This window comes from Leishmania donovani, chromosome 32 (genome assembly GCF_000227135.1).
Source record: "Leishmania donovani BPK282A1 complete genome, chromosome 32".
Lineage (NCBI taxonomy): Eukaryota > Euglenozoa > Kinetoplastea > Trypanosomatida > Trypanosomatidae > Leishmania > Leishmania donovani.
This window is the reverse complement of record NC_018259.1, coordinates 943787-958885: the sequence shown is the minus strand read 5'-3', so window position 1 is coordinate 958885 and position 15099 is coordinate 943787. Positions and strand designations below refer to the sequence as shown.

The window sequence follows — 15099 nt, the reverse complement described above, 5'->3', positions numbered from 1 at the left end:
CGGGGGTGGGTGGGTGGGGCCGCGTCTGAGGCAGGGGTCGTGCTGCGATGACTGGGTTGGCGCATTGCTGTGACGCGCGTGTCTAGCGCTGCTGCACACCACGCGAGGCGGGCCTGTGACGGGGCGCGTGCGGGCTCGAGTTGGGTTTGGACTCCTGTTGTATGACAGAGAAACGGACACGTTGGAACCGAAAGAAAAAACGGCACGAAAAACCTCCTTTCCTTGGATAGGCCGGGCAGTTAGCTGCCAGCAGTGTGTGCGTGTGCACACATGTGTCTGCGTGTAGCGCGCACGTATGCTCGCGGCCGTGCGTGTGTATTTTCTCTTCCTTTTTTCTTCGTTCTGCCTTGCACTAATTTCTGCCATTCCCTCTTCCACTCTGCCTCTCGTCACCGGCCGGGCGAACGCCCCGCGGCGGCCACCTCTTATTCTGTGTTTAAACTCGTCCTTGAACGACCACTCCTTTCCCTTCGCGCGAAGCAGGAGAGGGGTGGAAAGGTGACGACAACAGCCACAACCAACCGAAAGACATAATCGAGAGCGAAGTCGTGCGTGTGAGCCCGGTGCGCGGGGAGACGGATAAGGCATTCACCTCTCTAGCAGTGCGCGCGTAAAACTGAGGAGGCCGTTGCCTGCGTGCATCCGCACGGCCGGCGCAGAGAGGGAGAGGGCATCGAGCCTTTCTGCCACCGCTCAGTGGTGGTCGTTATGCGCGGCGCTTTTCCTCACCTTTCTCGTTAGCATACGCCTTGCGAACGTTGTCTGTCCGACATCCGCACCTCTGCCTTCGCGTTTAGGGAGCGCATGAGGGCACGGCGAGCGGTGTCTCCAAGACCGGGATGCAGTATAGTTCATCTGACGCACTCGATGGAACGCCTAACGCCCCACCAAAGGATGCCGCAGATGGCTGCTACGCCTTCTCGCCGTCCTGTGGAACGGCCTCCTCTTATGTCTCTATGATGGACCGTATGGATGAGTTTGAGTGCCCTGTACCTACCAAAGGCAGCAACACTCCCCTACGCCCCACTGCACAGCCGGTGAACCGCACACTGGACACCCACGCCACGACCGGCGCTTCTTGCGCTGGTGCTGCTCGCCCGCCGCTCCCGGCGCAAGGCGCCCATCGACCACCAAGCAGCTTAAGTTCCGACCAGAGCAGTCTTGCCATGCAAAACTTTAGAACCTACGGGCACATAGACGATGTCGTGGCTGGCCCGGCCTCCGCTCCTGCCAGCAACCGCGACGTGGCTTTGCCTTTCAATAAGCACGACAGAGCCTACACCTGCTGGCTACAAGGTAGCCCTATCTCGTCGATCCATGCAGGGGACACACCCGTGCATCAGCACGGCGTGGTGGCGGGGGAAGAGCGTCGTCGTCCCCACAGCGAGAACGTAGACGTGTTTCGGCCCACCGTCGACAGCGGCGGCACGAAAACATTCGCCGCCGCTGCCGCCGTGATCACACTGTCCACGCCATCCCTTTCGTCGGCGTCGCTGCCGGCGCGCACGGAAGGCACTCGGCGGCCGCCTTCTTCGTCGATTTCCCCCGCGACGACCTTCGCGCAGACGCGCCACAGCGATGTTGCCGAGCTACGCTCGCATCTGAGTGCCCTGTTGCAGCAACAGGCTTTAGGTCCCGCGTGCAGCGCCGCTGCACAGTGCGACGGCACTGTTTCCGAGGGCGACGGTTTCGGAGACCGAGGTAGTGCCCCGCCTTCGTCGTCCTCGCTGCGCTGCTCGGACTCTGGCGCTAGAGTGCAGGGTGCCGCGTTTTGCCCAGGCCAGCTGCCGACGCGCACAGCGCATGCTCAAGCACGCACGTCGCAGAGCCTGGAGCGACCGTCGTCAGGGGCAGCGTCTTCGCAGCGCGGACGTCGGATGCCATCGTTCTCGACACCGCCGCTGGCGCCAGATGCCACCTCTACGCTTGGCAGGGCGAGTGAGTCGTTTCTGCGCAGCATGCCAGCGCACCAGCAGCTGCCGCATCCGCCAATCACACGCGCCTCTGAAGGTATCGCTCATGTAGCCAGCACTGGTCACATCAGTCGCGTGAGCCAGGATGTGCGTCATGCACGTGCCCAGCAGGCCTTCGACGCGCAGGCAAGCGAGCTCGAGCAGCAGCTGGATGCGCAGCTGGGGCTTGTTTTCACGCTAATGCGGCAGGTCATGGTTCTGGACGCGCATCTAGCCGCGAGGTCGGCAGCCGACACGGGCACCACCCTGACGAGCAGCGGCGCAGACAGCGAAGAGCATCGCGAGCTTCTGGTTGGGCAACTCGAGGAGGCCGAGGACGCGACGGTGTCTACAGCTCTGCACTTTGTAGAGCTTGCGAACCGCCACGCGCTGGAGTGGATGAATCAAGGGCAATATTCTGCGGCCCTGCAGCTTCTGCAGCGGGCGGGCAGGCTGCTGCGCAAGGGTGCCGGTCGGGTATTCCGCTATCTGCCAGATCCTGTAGAGCTCGAGGCCCCCTCGATCAACGGCGCGGCGGGAGGGCGTAATGAACCTCGCGATGGCCGTGACACAACCCCGCTGCAGCGGCCGACTGCCGCGTCGTCACAGGCCAGGAGCCACGACCGTAAGAGCCCGACAATGTTCACATCCAGCGACAGCGGTGCCAATATCAACCACATCAGCAGCGACAATGTGTTCAGCATCAGCGCCCCCTTTTTCTCCCCGTCGCAGGAACCGCGGCGACTCAAGGCCGTGGCCGCTGTGGAGCACAACCTCGGCGTCTACCACTTCAAGCTGGGGGAGTACACGCTGGCAAGCGCACTCTTCGCCCGGTCGGCGGCCCTGGAGGAAGAGCTTCAGGCACCTGGAATCGGCATCACATATTTTAACATGGCGCAGACGCAGCATGGCCTTCGGCAGCTGACCGAGGCGCTGCGATACGCCGAGATGGCGGAGGAGGCGGTGGAGCGGCAAGTGTTCCAGGCGAAGGACAAGGCAACGCAGATGCGGCGGCGGCTGACACAGGGGCGCGCGTTCCAGGCAAGGGACTTCCCAGATGGCGCGCGTGCTGCGAGCAGGGGCGGTGAGGACAACCGCGACGGGATCGCCGCGGCTGCAAACGCATCGGCAGAGGGTCACCGTTACAGCGATGCAGCGGCGACCACCGAAGGAGAGGAGGAAAAGGCGCTCATGTGCATGTGGCTACAGTGGCGCGAGAGCGTATGCTTCTTGTCGTACGTGAAGCAGACACATGCGAGATGGCTGGATGAGATGGGCTTCTACAAGGAAGCTTATCAGCAGTATCAGCAGGCGCATCGCTGGCTCCTCGCCATTCCTCGCCTCGCCACGGAGGAGCAGCAGCGTGCACAGCTGTTGAAGCAGTACATGGCGACCATGAAGACACGCTGGCGGCGAGAGGAGGTCGAGGTGGAGCTCTACCGTCACCCGCTGCGCATCTCCTCGGCCTCCAGTAGCGGGGCTGTGCCAGCGGGGTCGTACCCTTCGCACAATACCCGCTCCCCGAGCAAGCACCGCGCGCGTACGCACCAGCGTCCTCAGCGGTCTCCAGCGGTGTTGTCTGCAGCCGTGCCCATTCCGAAAGACTTCACATCCCCGCTGCAGAGTACTGTAGTGACATCAGTGCTACCGCGCAATGTGGAGGTGGTCGGTAGGTGCCCGCGCGGCCCTTCTCGTGCGTTTTATCGTGAGAGCTTCCCCACCCCGCACGAGGCGCCGTTTCTCTGGCCCTCCGCCAGCGCTTTTGCGCTGCGGAATTCGATGAGTTCACAGCCGCGTCGCCGCCCCAGCAGCGCAAACGCCGTGCTGCACTCCTTGTATGCCCCACGCCGACCGCCTGCATCATTGCTTCGACATCGACCCAGCGCCACTAACCACGCCACCGCTTCTTCGGAGCAGAACCACACATCCCTGTCACATCCATCACCGGAGACGAGAGAGCAGCAGCAGCACGGCGGCAAGAGAGCATCCTGGGATCCATCAATGCGCGTGCCGATCCCGCCGCCTGGCCGACGCACTGAATACCGCACGTCGACTGGGCGCGCTGGGCCAGCCGCGTCTGGCCCATTAATGCGTTGCACCTCTGCCTCCCTGTTGCGAAGCAACGCAGGAGAGCCAGAGATGGACACGACTGCACATCTGCCGCCCCGGGCATCGTTCACCCCCTACGATGCGCACACGCGTAGTGCCCCTCAGCATCATCCTTCACCGCCTCGCGAACCGCCCCAGGCGAATAGCACATTGACAGAGTCTTTTGTGGCGCACGGCCTGCTTTTCGAGACCGAGCCAGAGACACCAAAGTCGCTACCACATCATCGACACAGTGAGCCCGTCTTCCCTGATGCGCTTACCGTCGAGAGCATGCAGAAAGCTGCCGCCGACCCACCAGGGCAGAGAAGCGGAGCTGCTGCGACACCGCAGAAAGGCAGTGCTGGCGCTGGCGTTTCGGACCTCGCCGCATCGGCCCCGTCAGCCGCGCGCCAGCTGCCCGAACTCACGCCGTCCCCTCGAATTCCCGGCGACTTGACATGGTGCGTGACCGTGCTGCAGGCCTTTCTGCGTCCTCGCTGCCGCCACCGGACCTTGTTAGACACAGAGGGGGAGAGGGACCGCGGCAAGTACACACATGGGGGGAGAGACACCATAGAATCGCCTCAACGGTCGTGCCCGGCAGAGGCGCCGACTCTGAAGTCCGAGTTGCCCAGCCACGCCGTTGAGGTGGAGAAGGGGACGATGCTTGACGGCGACGGCACATCGCGTGACGCGCAACCGCTCTCGCTGCCACCGAAATCGGCGGCCGCACTAGTGGTGCGGCGGGCGGAGCTCCAAGCTTCACAGCCGTACAGCGTGGATGTCCCCGGTGCTCTCGTGTCGGGCACTGTAGGCAGCGTGCTGGGAAGTAAGCCGGCAACTCAGCCGTCCTTGTCTGCATCATCACCTTCTTGGGCGGCTGTGGGGCGCGCACCGTGTGTAGAAAGCGGTGACTTACACGCAGAGGCAGCGGTGGCAGGCAAAGAGGACATCGTTGCGGATGCGCGTCATTACGGCGAGGACGTCTGTGTAGATCTCGCCGCGGCAGAGCATGAGTGGCCAAACGGTCCTGCCAGGGACGGCGTCTCTGCGGGCCAGCACGCAAGCAGAGGCAGCCTGGGCGGTGAGGACGGCGGACACGTGGCGGTAGACGCGCTCATCAAGCGGAGAAAGTCAGTCATCCCCTACGAGAGCGACGACGGGGAGGCAAGTAGTGGCTCGGCTGCCAGGGCGCCTTCCGGCTCCAGGAGCCCTGACCGTTTTCACAGCGAGGGTTTCCACGGTGCCGGAGATAGTGCCGACGCTGCTGCCCCAACCGCCACACGCGAGTATGTGGTTACATACGATTCTGGTGCAGTGATGGCAGTTGCGTCAGCGTCTTTTGCGATCCGCCACGAGAAAAACGAGGGAGAGATATATTGCCTCCACGAGCCAGGTGTGGTCGACGACGAGATGATGCTCAAAGTAGAACCGCCCGACTCGGGACGGCGCGGCCGCATGCCGGTGTCGGCAGACGTCTTGTTAGGTAGGGAAGGGGATCGCTGCTGTGGTGATGCGTCGGTGAGCACATCGAAGACGAACGCTCATAATACCTCGGGGAAGGGTGAGGGCGACGCGATGACGATGCTGGCTGAGGAGCGTGAGGACGCACCAGGCAACGCTCTAGTGTTAGGGACACGCGCCTCGGTGCCCGAGGAGGCGAAGGCTGACAGCCTCAGTGCACTGCCGCAGCTGAATGCGGGTGATGGGAAAGACAGCGTGGTGGCATCCCTGGAGATGCGTGCTCACAAGGAAGATCAGCATCTCGTGTGCGAAGCGCAAGGGAGAGGCACGGCGGCGCAGAGGACCGCGTCACGTTTTCGGGCGCCTGCCGATAAAGTTCTCCGGGCAGAGCAAGCGGAACTCGCCTGTGCTGAGGCGGCAGTGGCTGGCTCGCTTTCAGCGCGCCATTCGACGACGCTGAACAAAGTTGCGAGCTCCGTTGCCACCGTCGCGGAGGCCTTTGCGTCTGCTGCAAACGACTACGGCGACATGCCGAAGCTGTCTTCTCTGTCGCCAACTTCGTGGGCCGCGCGCAGAGGTACGAGGGCACCGTTTCAGTCACCACGGGACGCAGAGGCGAGAGAGAGGGGGCTGAAAGCCGTGCCTGCTCCTGCGGCGCTGTCGAACTCGTCGCACTCACCGGTCTCGCAAGCACCGCAAGGGACAAGCCAGCGCGCAGACCAGGTGGACGGATCATGCAATGCCGAACTCGGCGCGGCTGGCGAAGCGGAGGCCAGTAACTTTTTTTGTGCAGCCGCGCACGCGACACTCTCAGACAGAAGCGGCGAGGACGACGTGAGTGACAGGACAGCGGCCCGAAAAGCGGCCCTTTCGGATTCCCCAACTCCGCCCTCTGCTTTCTCTGCGTGCGCAGAGAACGTTTGCCCGAGCAGCGTGGAAGACACTGCTCCGCCTGGCGGGTCATCGATGCGTGCATCCATCTCGGCCACCTCTGTTCGGTTTGCCGCATACGCGCACGAAGCACCGCAAAAGGTGGGCAGCAGCGCTTCGGCGTGCACGGGCGATCCTGAGGTGGAAGGCGACAACGGGCCAGCGAGTGAGGCGCTGCACCAGGAGACGGAGGGGGAGTGGGGCAGCGCCTGGGACAAGGGCAGCTCGGCTGCGCCCGAGGCGAGCGCTGCCTCCGGGGGACGAGCTGCTTCCAGCGGCCGCGAAGCAGCTGGCTGCGGTGAAGCTGTGCCGTGGACAGAGAAGGTGAACGATGCCACGGATGCTCTTGCCGTTACCGTAGCTTTCCCAGGTGGGGAGGCTGAAGCGCAGCTGACACCTCCTGCGGATAACGACGGTCACGCACATCAGTCGAGCCACGCCGCGACTTTGTTCTCGCCGACATCGAGGAGCGGGGAATCCCGTCGCGGTGATTCTCCCACGACGACGAGTGCAGAGAGACCACCACGCAACGAAGGTGCAGACCTACAGTGGTCCGAAGACTTTGCCAACGCTAGGGCGACAGCAGAGGAGCGAAGTGCAGAGGTGAGCGCGGCGATAAAGGAAGGCCCATCTCCAGAGGAGGCCGTTGTGGCCCCGCAGCCTCTGGCGACACTGCCGCCTCGACGTGGTCGCATATTCGTCTTCGCACCGCACCAGCTTGCAGCATCCGCGCCGATGGAGCTGACGAACGTCAACTTTAGTTTCCGCAGTGGTGACGCTTTTGAGCGCATTCGATCCCCTACGCGGACTCAGGAGCAGCCCGCGGCGACTCTAGATACGGATACGGTAGAGGACGGGGCGGCAAAGCCGGTGCTGCTGCGCGTGGCGGGCGGCGGCCGCACCTCCGGCTCTTCCGACGGTTCGCTCTGCTCCAAGGAAGGGTACTGCTGCGCAGCGGCAATGATGGCGTATGCGACGGCTGAGGATGAGACTGTGGACCGCCGCGCTGCATCCATCGGCTCCACCACGACCCAGATCACGCAACTCCGGGGGAGCTCCTCGAGAAGCATTCACGACGGCAACGACCTCCGACTAGGCGACGGCGAATCGCCGGTGAAACCGGAGGCAGTCGAGCTGGCGAAGTCGATAGCGCCGGGGTCAACGATGGCCCCGTCCTCGGCGATAATGCATGATCGATCACCGCTACCTTCCGCATCGGTGAATGTCGCGGCGCCCAGCGAGGCGCCGGTGACGGCGAACGAGGACGTCGCGCAGGCGGAGGACAAGGATGTGAAGCGGCTGCAAAGGGCACGGCAGGATCTCTTGTCCACTCACGAAACCGACATTATTGAGAACATGGACACCCCGCCCCCGTGCACGACGAGCGCACCCAATACACCGGAGCTCCTGGACCCTTCCAAGCCTCCTTGCTCGTCAGCGGTTTTTGCCCCAATAGCAGCGTCGGTGGCTGTGGCACCAGTAGAAGCGCCCAGAGGATCAGGGCGTGCAGCGGAGTGGGAGACGAAACCGTCGACTGCTGTGCCCCTGCCTCTATCTCCTCGACCAGAGTCGCCGGCGGCACTGCCAGAGGCTGGGGAAAGAGCTGCGGGTCTGTTGTCACCACGGAATTGCCCTCTGGACCGCGAAGGTGACCTGCTCGGCTGTGTACACGGAGGTGACGCCGACGAGGCGACGCCTCCTGGCAAGGGAGATGCTCTTGCGACCACGGAGGGAGAGACGGCGCTCGAAGTCGGCACTAACCATCCTGTCAATGCGTTGAAAGATGGCATGGCGGGTGCGCACGAAAAGGCGCGTCTCAAGAGTGGAGGCGCCCACGGCACCGCGGTGGCCTCGCACGAGGTCTCTGCAGGTCATCTTCTCCCACCTCATCTACCAGCGCCTTTTCACAAGCCACGACCACAGCAGCAGCGGCTCGGCACGAACGAGTCTACTTGGAGCGACATGGAGACGGACGAGGCGCAGCGGCGGTATATCCGCGATCAAATCGTACAGGAGGAGGCGGCGGGAGTGATTCAGCAGGCGTGGAGAGATTGTGTAGCGGCTCGGATGCGGCGCCAGCTGCACCTGCTATGGTAAGCTGCAGGGAAGGGAAGGAGGGGCGCAAGCCAAGGCGTCGGCACTTGGAGGGGCGCGGAGGGAACCTCCTCTTCCCTCGAAGCGCAGATGCCGGTGATGACAGCTCGATTCTCTACCCGTCTTCTCTCCATATGCAGTCTCCTCGCATACGAAACGCTTTCCAGTGCATCGGCGTCCCGCTGTCGCCGGCACCCATCTCTTTTGCCCATCCCTGAGCAGCCTTCTTCGGGTTCAGGCCCCATCTCCATCGAGTGCGCACCCGAGCACACTTCACCACCTCCCCGGCTCGTTGTCTCCCAATGCTCCTTTTTTCCTTCTACCCACCTTCTCTCCGTCGAACCACCGGGCTTCTCCCTAACGTGCGCACGCTGTGCATCACACTGCGACACCCGTGTGTGTCTCGCTTTTCTCTCTTTTACTTTGTGTGTTTTCCTCTTTCGCCTCCACGGAGATGGCTGACCGGCCATCTTGTCTCTTCGGCAGCCTCGCTTGCTGTCGCCCTCTCCGCCTCTCTCTCTCGTCGTCGTCTCGCCGTGCCTGTGTCACGCCCTCTTTTTTTTCCATTTTTGATCGTCTTGCACTCCCCTCTGCTTCCCTCTCCCATTCTCTAGATAGGCACACAGCATACGTGCGCGTGCTTGCCTGCGCGTGTGTGAGCTCCTCGCGTGGTGCAGAACTGAAACGGAGAGGCGTGTATGTGTGTGTCTTGGGCGTTGGCGGCTGCTGTTTCGGGTGCCGCAGCAGACATCCCACTCACCATTCTTCTCCCTCGTGCGGTGTGTCTCTCTCTCTTCTCTCCCCAATCTGTGGCCCAACCCTCTTTTTTCTCTGCGCCTTGAGGCTGATAGGCTTGACCCTTCCTCGTTCACTTGCTCCCCCTCCCTGTTTTGCGTGTGAGTCATGCGCATTCTCCAGCAGGCGGTCCCTCGCTTCCTTGTATGTTTGTGCTCGTCGCGCCTTGCTGCTGCTGTCTGCATGGGGTGCTTGTCTATTCCGTTCTCCATGTACGCCCATCAGTGCGTTTTTGTGTGTCTGTGCGTCGGCGTGCTTGTGCTCCTTGTGTTTCTACTCGAGTCTTGTGTTGCCACCCTTTTTTTTTTTTCACTTCCCCTCTCTGTGCTCCCTCACCGTCCATCAAGTCTTGCCCGCCCGCCCCCCCCCCCATCTATCCCCATCGCCTACCCCGCCTCTCTGTCCGCCTCCTTTGCTCCTCCGCCGCCCCGCTTGCTCATAGAGTATCGGCGAATCCAGAGCCACTCGCCGGGGTGGCGTTCGGAGGAGGGGGGGAGGCCGTGAACAGCACCGGTGTAATCCAAGCGGCAAGGCACTGGGGGCGCAAAGCTTTGCGCGCCAACGAGTAGGGCGCATGCTCGTCGTGGCCGTTGTCTCTGCCACACTTCAGGTACGGCACGGTCGAACGGGGGATGCGGCGCGGTATTGCTCTCCAGCGAGCGCTGTATTCTCATCTCCTCTTTCGGGTCGGCCTACTCGGGCCGTCTTCTTAGACGTGCGTGTGCTGATGTGGGGTCCCTCAATCGTGAACCAAGGGTTCAAGGGAGAACGTGCCGGCGGGACTCGCTTGCGCATCAGCATTCCCCTTCTCTTTTGTCGATGGCCTTCCGCAGATCCATCTCATGACTTACCCTGCGGTCTCTTGCCTTCTCATTGCCCCTTTCCACCCACTCTCCTTCCCCTCTCTCGTTTTCGTGGTGGAGTGGTGGTGGTGGTGGGCTTATCGCTCCATACCTCGATCTGACGCTCGTTGTGATCGTCGCCTGGTAAATACAGAACACACACACACACATGTATATATGTATTTGCATGTATGTCGATCCTTATATCACACACACACACACACACACACACGCACGCACGCACGCACGCATGCAGGCATCCCGGCACAAAGAGCCGCTGACGAATTGGCGAGCACGCATCGCTCCGTCACTCGTTGCGCGGCGTTTTCACTTTTGTTGTGATTCGCTGCGTTCGCTGTCTTGATTGCCGTCGCGAATGGTTCTGTTGCCTGTCTGCCTGCACTGTCATTGCACGTGATTGAGCAGGTTTGCTTCCAGGTGTAATGCTGTCTGTCGACTACGGATTCGGCACCTCCGTGAAAAGGAGCGGACACGCCGCATGCTGGTGCGCCGCACTGGGCGGCGTTGTTTAGTTCGGTGGCTGGCCGCCAAGCGAACTGCTGGCTGAAGTGGCGCGGCACGAGGGATCTAGCTGCCCTCTCTTCGTGCTGCCCGTAACGACGATCGCGCGCCATGTGCCCCGCGCAGATCAGCGCCGTGGGACAGACGTCTTCGACGTTGCTTTGGCGCCGCACCGCCAGCGCAGGCTGCGCAGGCTGTGCGAAATCGCCAGCGGAGTGGCACCTTGCGAGTGCAGCGGGACGCTGCGCAATTTCCAGGGCAGGCGCTCCTCGAGGCCGGACTGTGCCGCCAAAGAGGGGGATAAGGACGGCGATATCCTGGGAGAGAGCTTTAGCGCGTTTTCCTCCGGACCCCTTGCCCTCTCTCAAACGACGGAGGAGTCGAGCGAGCGCGGGCTTGAGTATGACGAAGGTTACTTGAGAGAACAGGAGGTGGAGAACGCGGCCGACCGGAGCAGGGGTGGCTCGGTCGACACCTCGCCGTCCTTGTCTTCCTCCTCAAGGAGAGGGAGCGGGTGCGGCACCGATGCGCGATAGCCGTTGCACCTCCACGCCGCCGCCGCGTCTGCACCGGACAGAGTTGTCGCCGATGCGGTGAACGAGGTTGTGGTGCCACCAATCACTGTTGAGCTGCTGCGCCAGGTGAGGCTGGCGGCGGGCGACCGCACAGCACACAACACGCCTGCATCTCTCCGTCAGCGGCCGCGTCACACGGCCACATGAGGTTGAGTCCCAGCACTCGCACTGGCTACGTCAAATCTGCCCTCCGAGACCTCACAAAGGGGCGCAACGCTGGTCATGACATGGGCAAGGAGGCGCCTTCAGTCCCGGCCGACACACGCGAGGTGCGCGGCAAGCACACAGTGCGGCCGCTTCGGTGGCAGATGATTCGGCCGCCGGTGGCGCTACGCTCGCGGCACGGGCACCATCTCGTCTCCTGCAGGGAGCGCCTCTACGTGATCAGCGGCTGCTACTGGGCTCATGGCAACGCACTGGCGTCGACGGACATGATGTACGATGTGTGCACGGGCGCCTCGCAGCAGATTTCTTTTCCCTTCCCCCAGCGCTTCTGCGCGGCGTTGGCGAAGAGCGATGCCGTCCCCGCGACGCCGTGGACGATGTGAGCGTCGTCTTCGCCAAGGCGTCTCGTGGAAGAGGTTGTCGAGGGGGGGGGCGCTCTCACACGCTGGACGGCGAGGGCGGGCGACGAACATCAGGTGCTGTACTGTTTTGGCGACTTGAGCTACTCGCATCAGCTGATGCACACTCCCCATCGTCTCTGGCTGCCGCAGGCGGTGCTGGAGGAACTGCCCCAATACGGTACAGTGCCGCGAGCGCAGTCCAAAGGGATTCTCGTGTGCAACGTGCAGCGTGAAAGCACCCCCGATGAGCACAAACGTGGCGAACAGGCGACAAGACGACTCTTCTACATGGACGGCTTTCAGGATGGAGGCCCGATGGCGCCATGTCTGTGAGTGTACACCTTGGCAACTGGAGTATGGGTGCGTGTGTGCCCTTCACCAGACCTCGTACGCAGCCAGATCTCGCTGCTTCAGTACGAACTAGTGGACACAGTGAGCGAGAGGCCCGCTAGCGAGGCAGCGCGGTCGGCGCCCGTGCCTGTCAAGCAAGAGTGCAATCAACCGGCAAAGCGGCATGCCACTTGCCTTCGACGGTTCGAGGTGGTGGGCGGCATGCCGGCTCGCCGTGGCAAGCAGCGCCGCTCTCGCATATGCTACTCATTCGACACGGTGCAGATGCGCTTCGACTACGCGCACGCGCTGCCGGCGCCCGGGCTTACAGCGCACTGTGTAGTGCTAGTACCGTCTGCTGGTATGCCCAGCGCTGCTGCAGCTCTCCACTCGACGGTGAAGGCTGGGGAGGACAGGCAAACAGTGGCGGAAGGCGCCACGCTCTTGAGCGCCTACCAGACCGCCCTCAGAGTGCTACGCGAGCGGTGTGGTGCGTGGCCACTGTGCTGCGGTGGCAACGAAGACTGGAGCGATGCCGAGCAGAACAGCCTCGGGAAGCCGGTGGGGTGGCTGTACTTGCTTGCGCCACGCAAGATTCCTCTTGCCGAGGGATCTCGGGTGGAGATGGGGCGACTGTGTATCCAATCGACGGTGCTCACAATGGACAGAGATGGGCTTCTCGGCACGCTCTTTTAAAGCGTGTGTGTCTGCACGGGATTGGGGGGGGGAGCGGCGGCGGCAGCAGCAGCGGCACACGTGTGTTGGTGGTGAGGAGGAAATGCTCATCTGTTGCACAGCCTACCTTCCTCTCTGCATCTTCTCTCTTTGTTTTTCTCTTGCCGATCGGCGAGAGGGCTTGCGCACGTGGTCCTTTCGGTATTTGTGCCGCTACGTGGTGGTGCTCCCATTGGGCCGCGCCGCTTCGGTTGATAAACGGCGGCATTTTTTTTATCGGTACATGCGCATGTGTGCATGAACGCGCCTCCGTTGCAAGGCGATGCCCCCTCTTTCTCTCTCTCGCATGCACGCACGCTCGAATGCAAACGGTTTGTGCGCGTTATCGCCTCCTACTCCTTCCTTTCCCCTCTCTCTTTCTCCTTCACCCCCCGCCGTTGGGCACGCGTGTGCCCAGCTCCTTGTTCTCGGTTTCATGCCTCTGCATGCGTGCACTGCGTACAGGCGTGCTGGCGGCCCGTCTCTCTGCCTCTCTCTCTCTCCCTTGCCCTCACCGAGTTTCGAATGTGGAGAGGGCTTCCCCGCGGAGCATACAGACACCTGTGCGCGGACCCGAGAGGGAGACACAGTGCTATCCTGCAGCCATGATGCATCGACTGCCCATCACCGTCAGCTTCGATGCGCTGGACTCTCTTATTCAGATAACGCGTGGATTGGGCTACCAGTACCGCAGCTCGTACGCATCCTTTCTGCTGGAACACGGTATTGACCTTCACGCAAGCTGCCCAAACGCCACCTGTGAGGTGGTGCAGGAACTCGCGCTGAAGGCGATCCATGACCAAGTGCGGGTGGAGCGTGCAGCATGGACTCGTTCTGCCAACCCAAAGGAGATGCCGATTGGCGGCGACACAGATGAGGAACTGCGCTCTTTTTGGACCCGCGTTCTGAGGCAAACCTATACATGTGCGACGCTGTATGACGGCGCTGCCGCGGATGTGGTGCAGCGCATCGAGGAGCTGTGGAGCGACCACCACAACGAAGTGCGCCGGTTTGAAGACTACGTGCTGTTTGATCAGTTCAGCTCCACCAAGGCCCATAGCTGGTACCCGGAAGGACTCCGCACATTGCAGTGCCTGCGTAAATGGAACCAAGTACAGGTGAGCCGTGACAAGAGCGCTGTGCGGCCAGGCCTGGTAGAGCCGACGCCAGCGTCTGACTTGGACGTGGTTTCTCCTTCCACTGCCGCAGCGTCTCCGGTTCTCTTCCTGGCTGCGCCGCCATTCGTAGTTTCCAACATGGATCCTCGTATACGGGGCGTGTTCATGCAGCTGGGTGCGCTCGAGGCTGGTGAAAGAGGTGAGCCGCCACTGCTTTCGCGGATCATCTCGGCTCGGGATACGGGCTACGCAAAGCCGTCGCCCATAGGCATCCTGACCGGTGTGCGCGACATTGCCGCTTCCTACCGCGCCGCGTGCCGAAGCGGCGGCGGTGTGTGCGATGCGGGTGTCGATGTGCATAGGCACGTGCACGTAGGCGACGCCGATGCCGATCGCGTTGCATGCGAGCGCGCGGGGTGCCATTTCGTGCAGTGCGACCCCGCTACGGGCGTGACGTGGGGGCTGCTGCAGTCCAAGCTACAGGAGCTGGAGGCACTCTACGGATCTGCGCCCTCCCTCCAACGAGCTATGAGAGGGGACTCGAGCTCCGCGTGATCGCCTTCTTGTGCACGAGTCGTGCACCAGCCTCCGACACCTGCCTAGAGAAGTGCGCTGGCCGCGCGAGTGCCCGTTCTCTCTGCCCTTTCGCCCTTTTCGTCTCATTTTCGCTTTCTGCTTGTTCGGCTCTGCTGGTGCGTCGTCTGCGCATTAACGCGCTCATTAAAGGTGGGCGGATGGGGGGGTGGACCCTCCCCCCCCCCCCGAGAATCAACGCACCCGATCGCGATCCACCTCAAGGCGTTGCTCAACAGGTCGACTCTACACCATACAGCAGGAGCCCAAACCCAACTCGAGCCCGCACGCGCCCCGTCACAGGCCCGCCTCGCGTGGTGTGCAGCAGCGCTAGACACGCGCGTCACAGCAATGCGCCAACCCAGTCATCGCAGCACGACCCCTGCCTCAGACGCGGCCCCACCCACCCACCCCCGACCCGCGCCCATCGTGCCGGCCGCCACGCGGTGCATCCTCCTCGGCGTGGCGCAGGCTCCCTGCACACCAGCAGGCAGTGCGCGAGGGCCGGGGGGTGGGTGGTGGGTCACACGCCCGAG

General features: G+C 62.6%; 2 protein-coding genes across 2 annotated transcripts; both read left to right on the top strand.

Annotated features, from left to right (window-relative positions):
• Positions 1 to 839: 839 nt before the first annotated feature.
• On the top strand, positions 840 to 8531 carry LDBPK_322560 (hypothetical protein, conserved; the record flags this gene model as incomplete). The annotated part of the gene is made up of 1 exon (XM_003863621.1): positions 840 to 8531. One exon carries the CDS (start codon positions 840 to 842, stop codon positions 8529 to 8531), a length of 7692 nt encoding a protein of 2563 aa, XP_003863669.1.
• A 4159-nt stretch (positions 8532 to 12690) lies between these two features.
• Positions 12691 to 13134, top strand: LDBPK_322550 (hypothetical protein, conserved; the record flags this gene model as incomplete). The annotated part of the gene is made up of 1 exon (XM_003863620.1): positions 12691 to 13134. One exon carries the CDS (start codon positions 12691 to 12693, stop codon positions 13132 to 13134), a length of 444 nt encoding a protein of 147 aa, XP_003863668.1.
• Positions 13135 to 15099: the final 1965 nt, after the last annotated feature.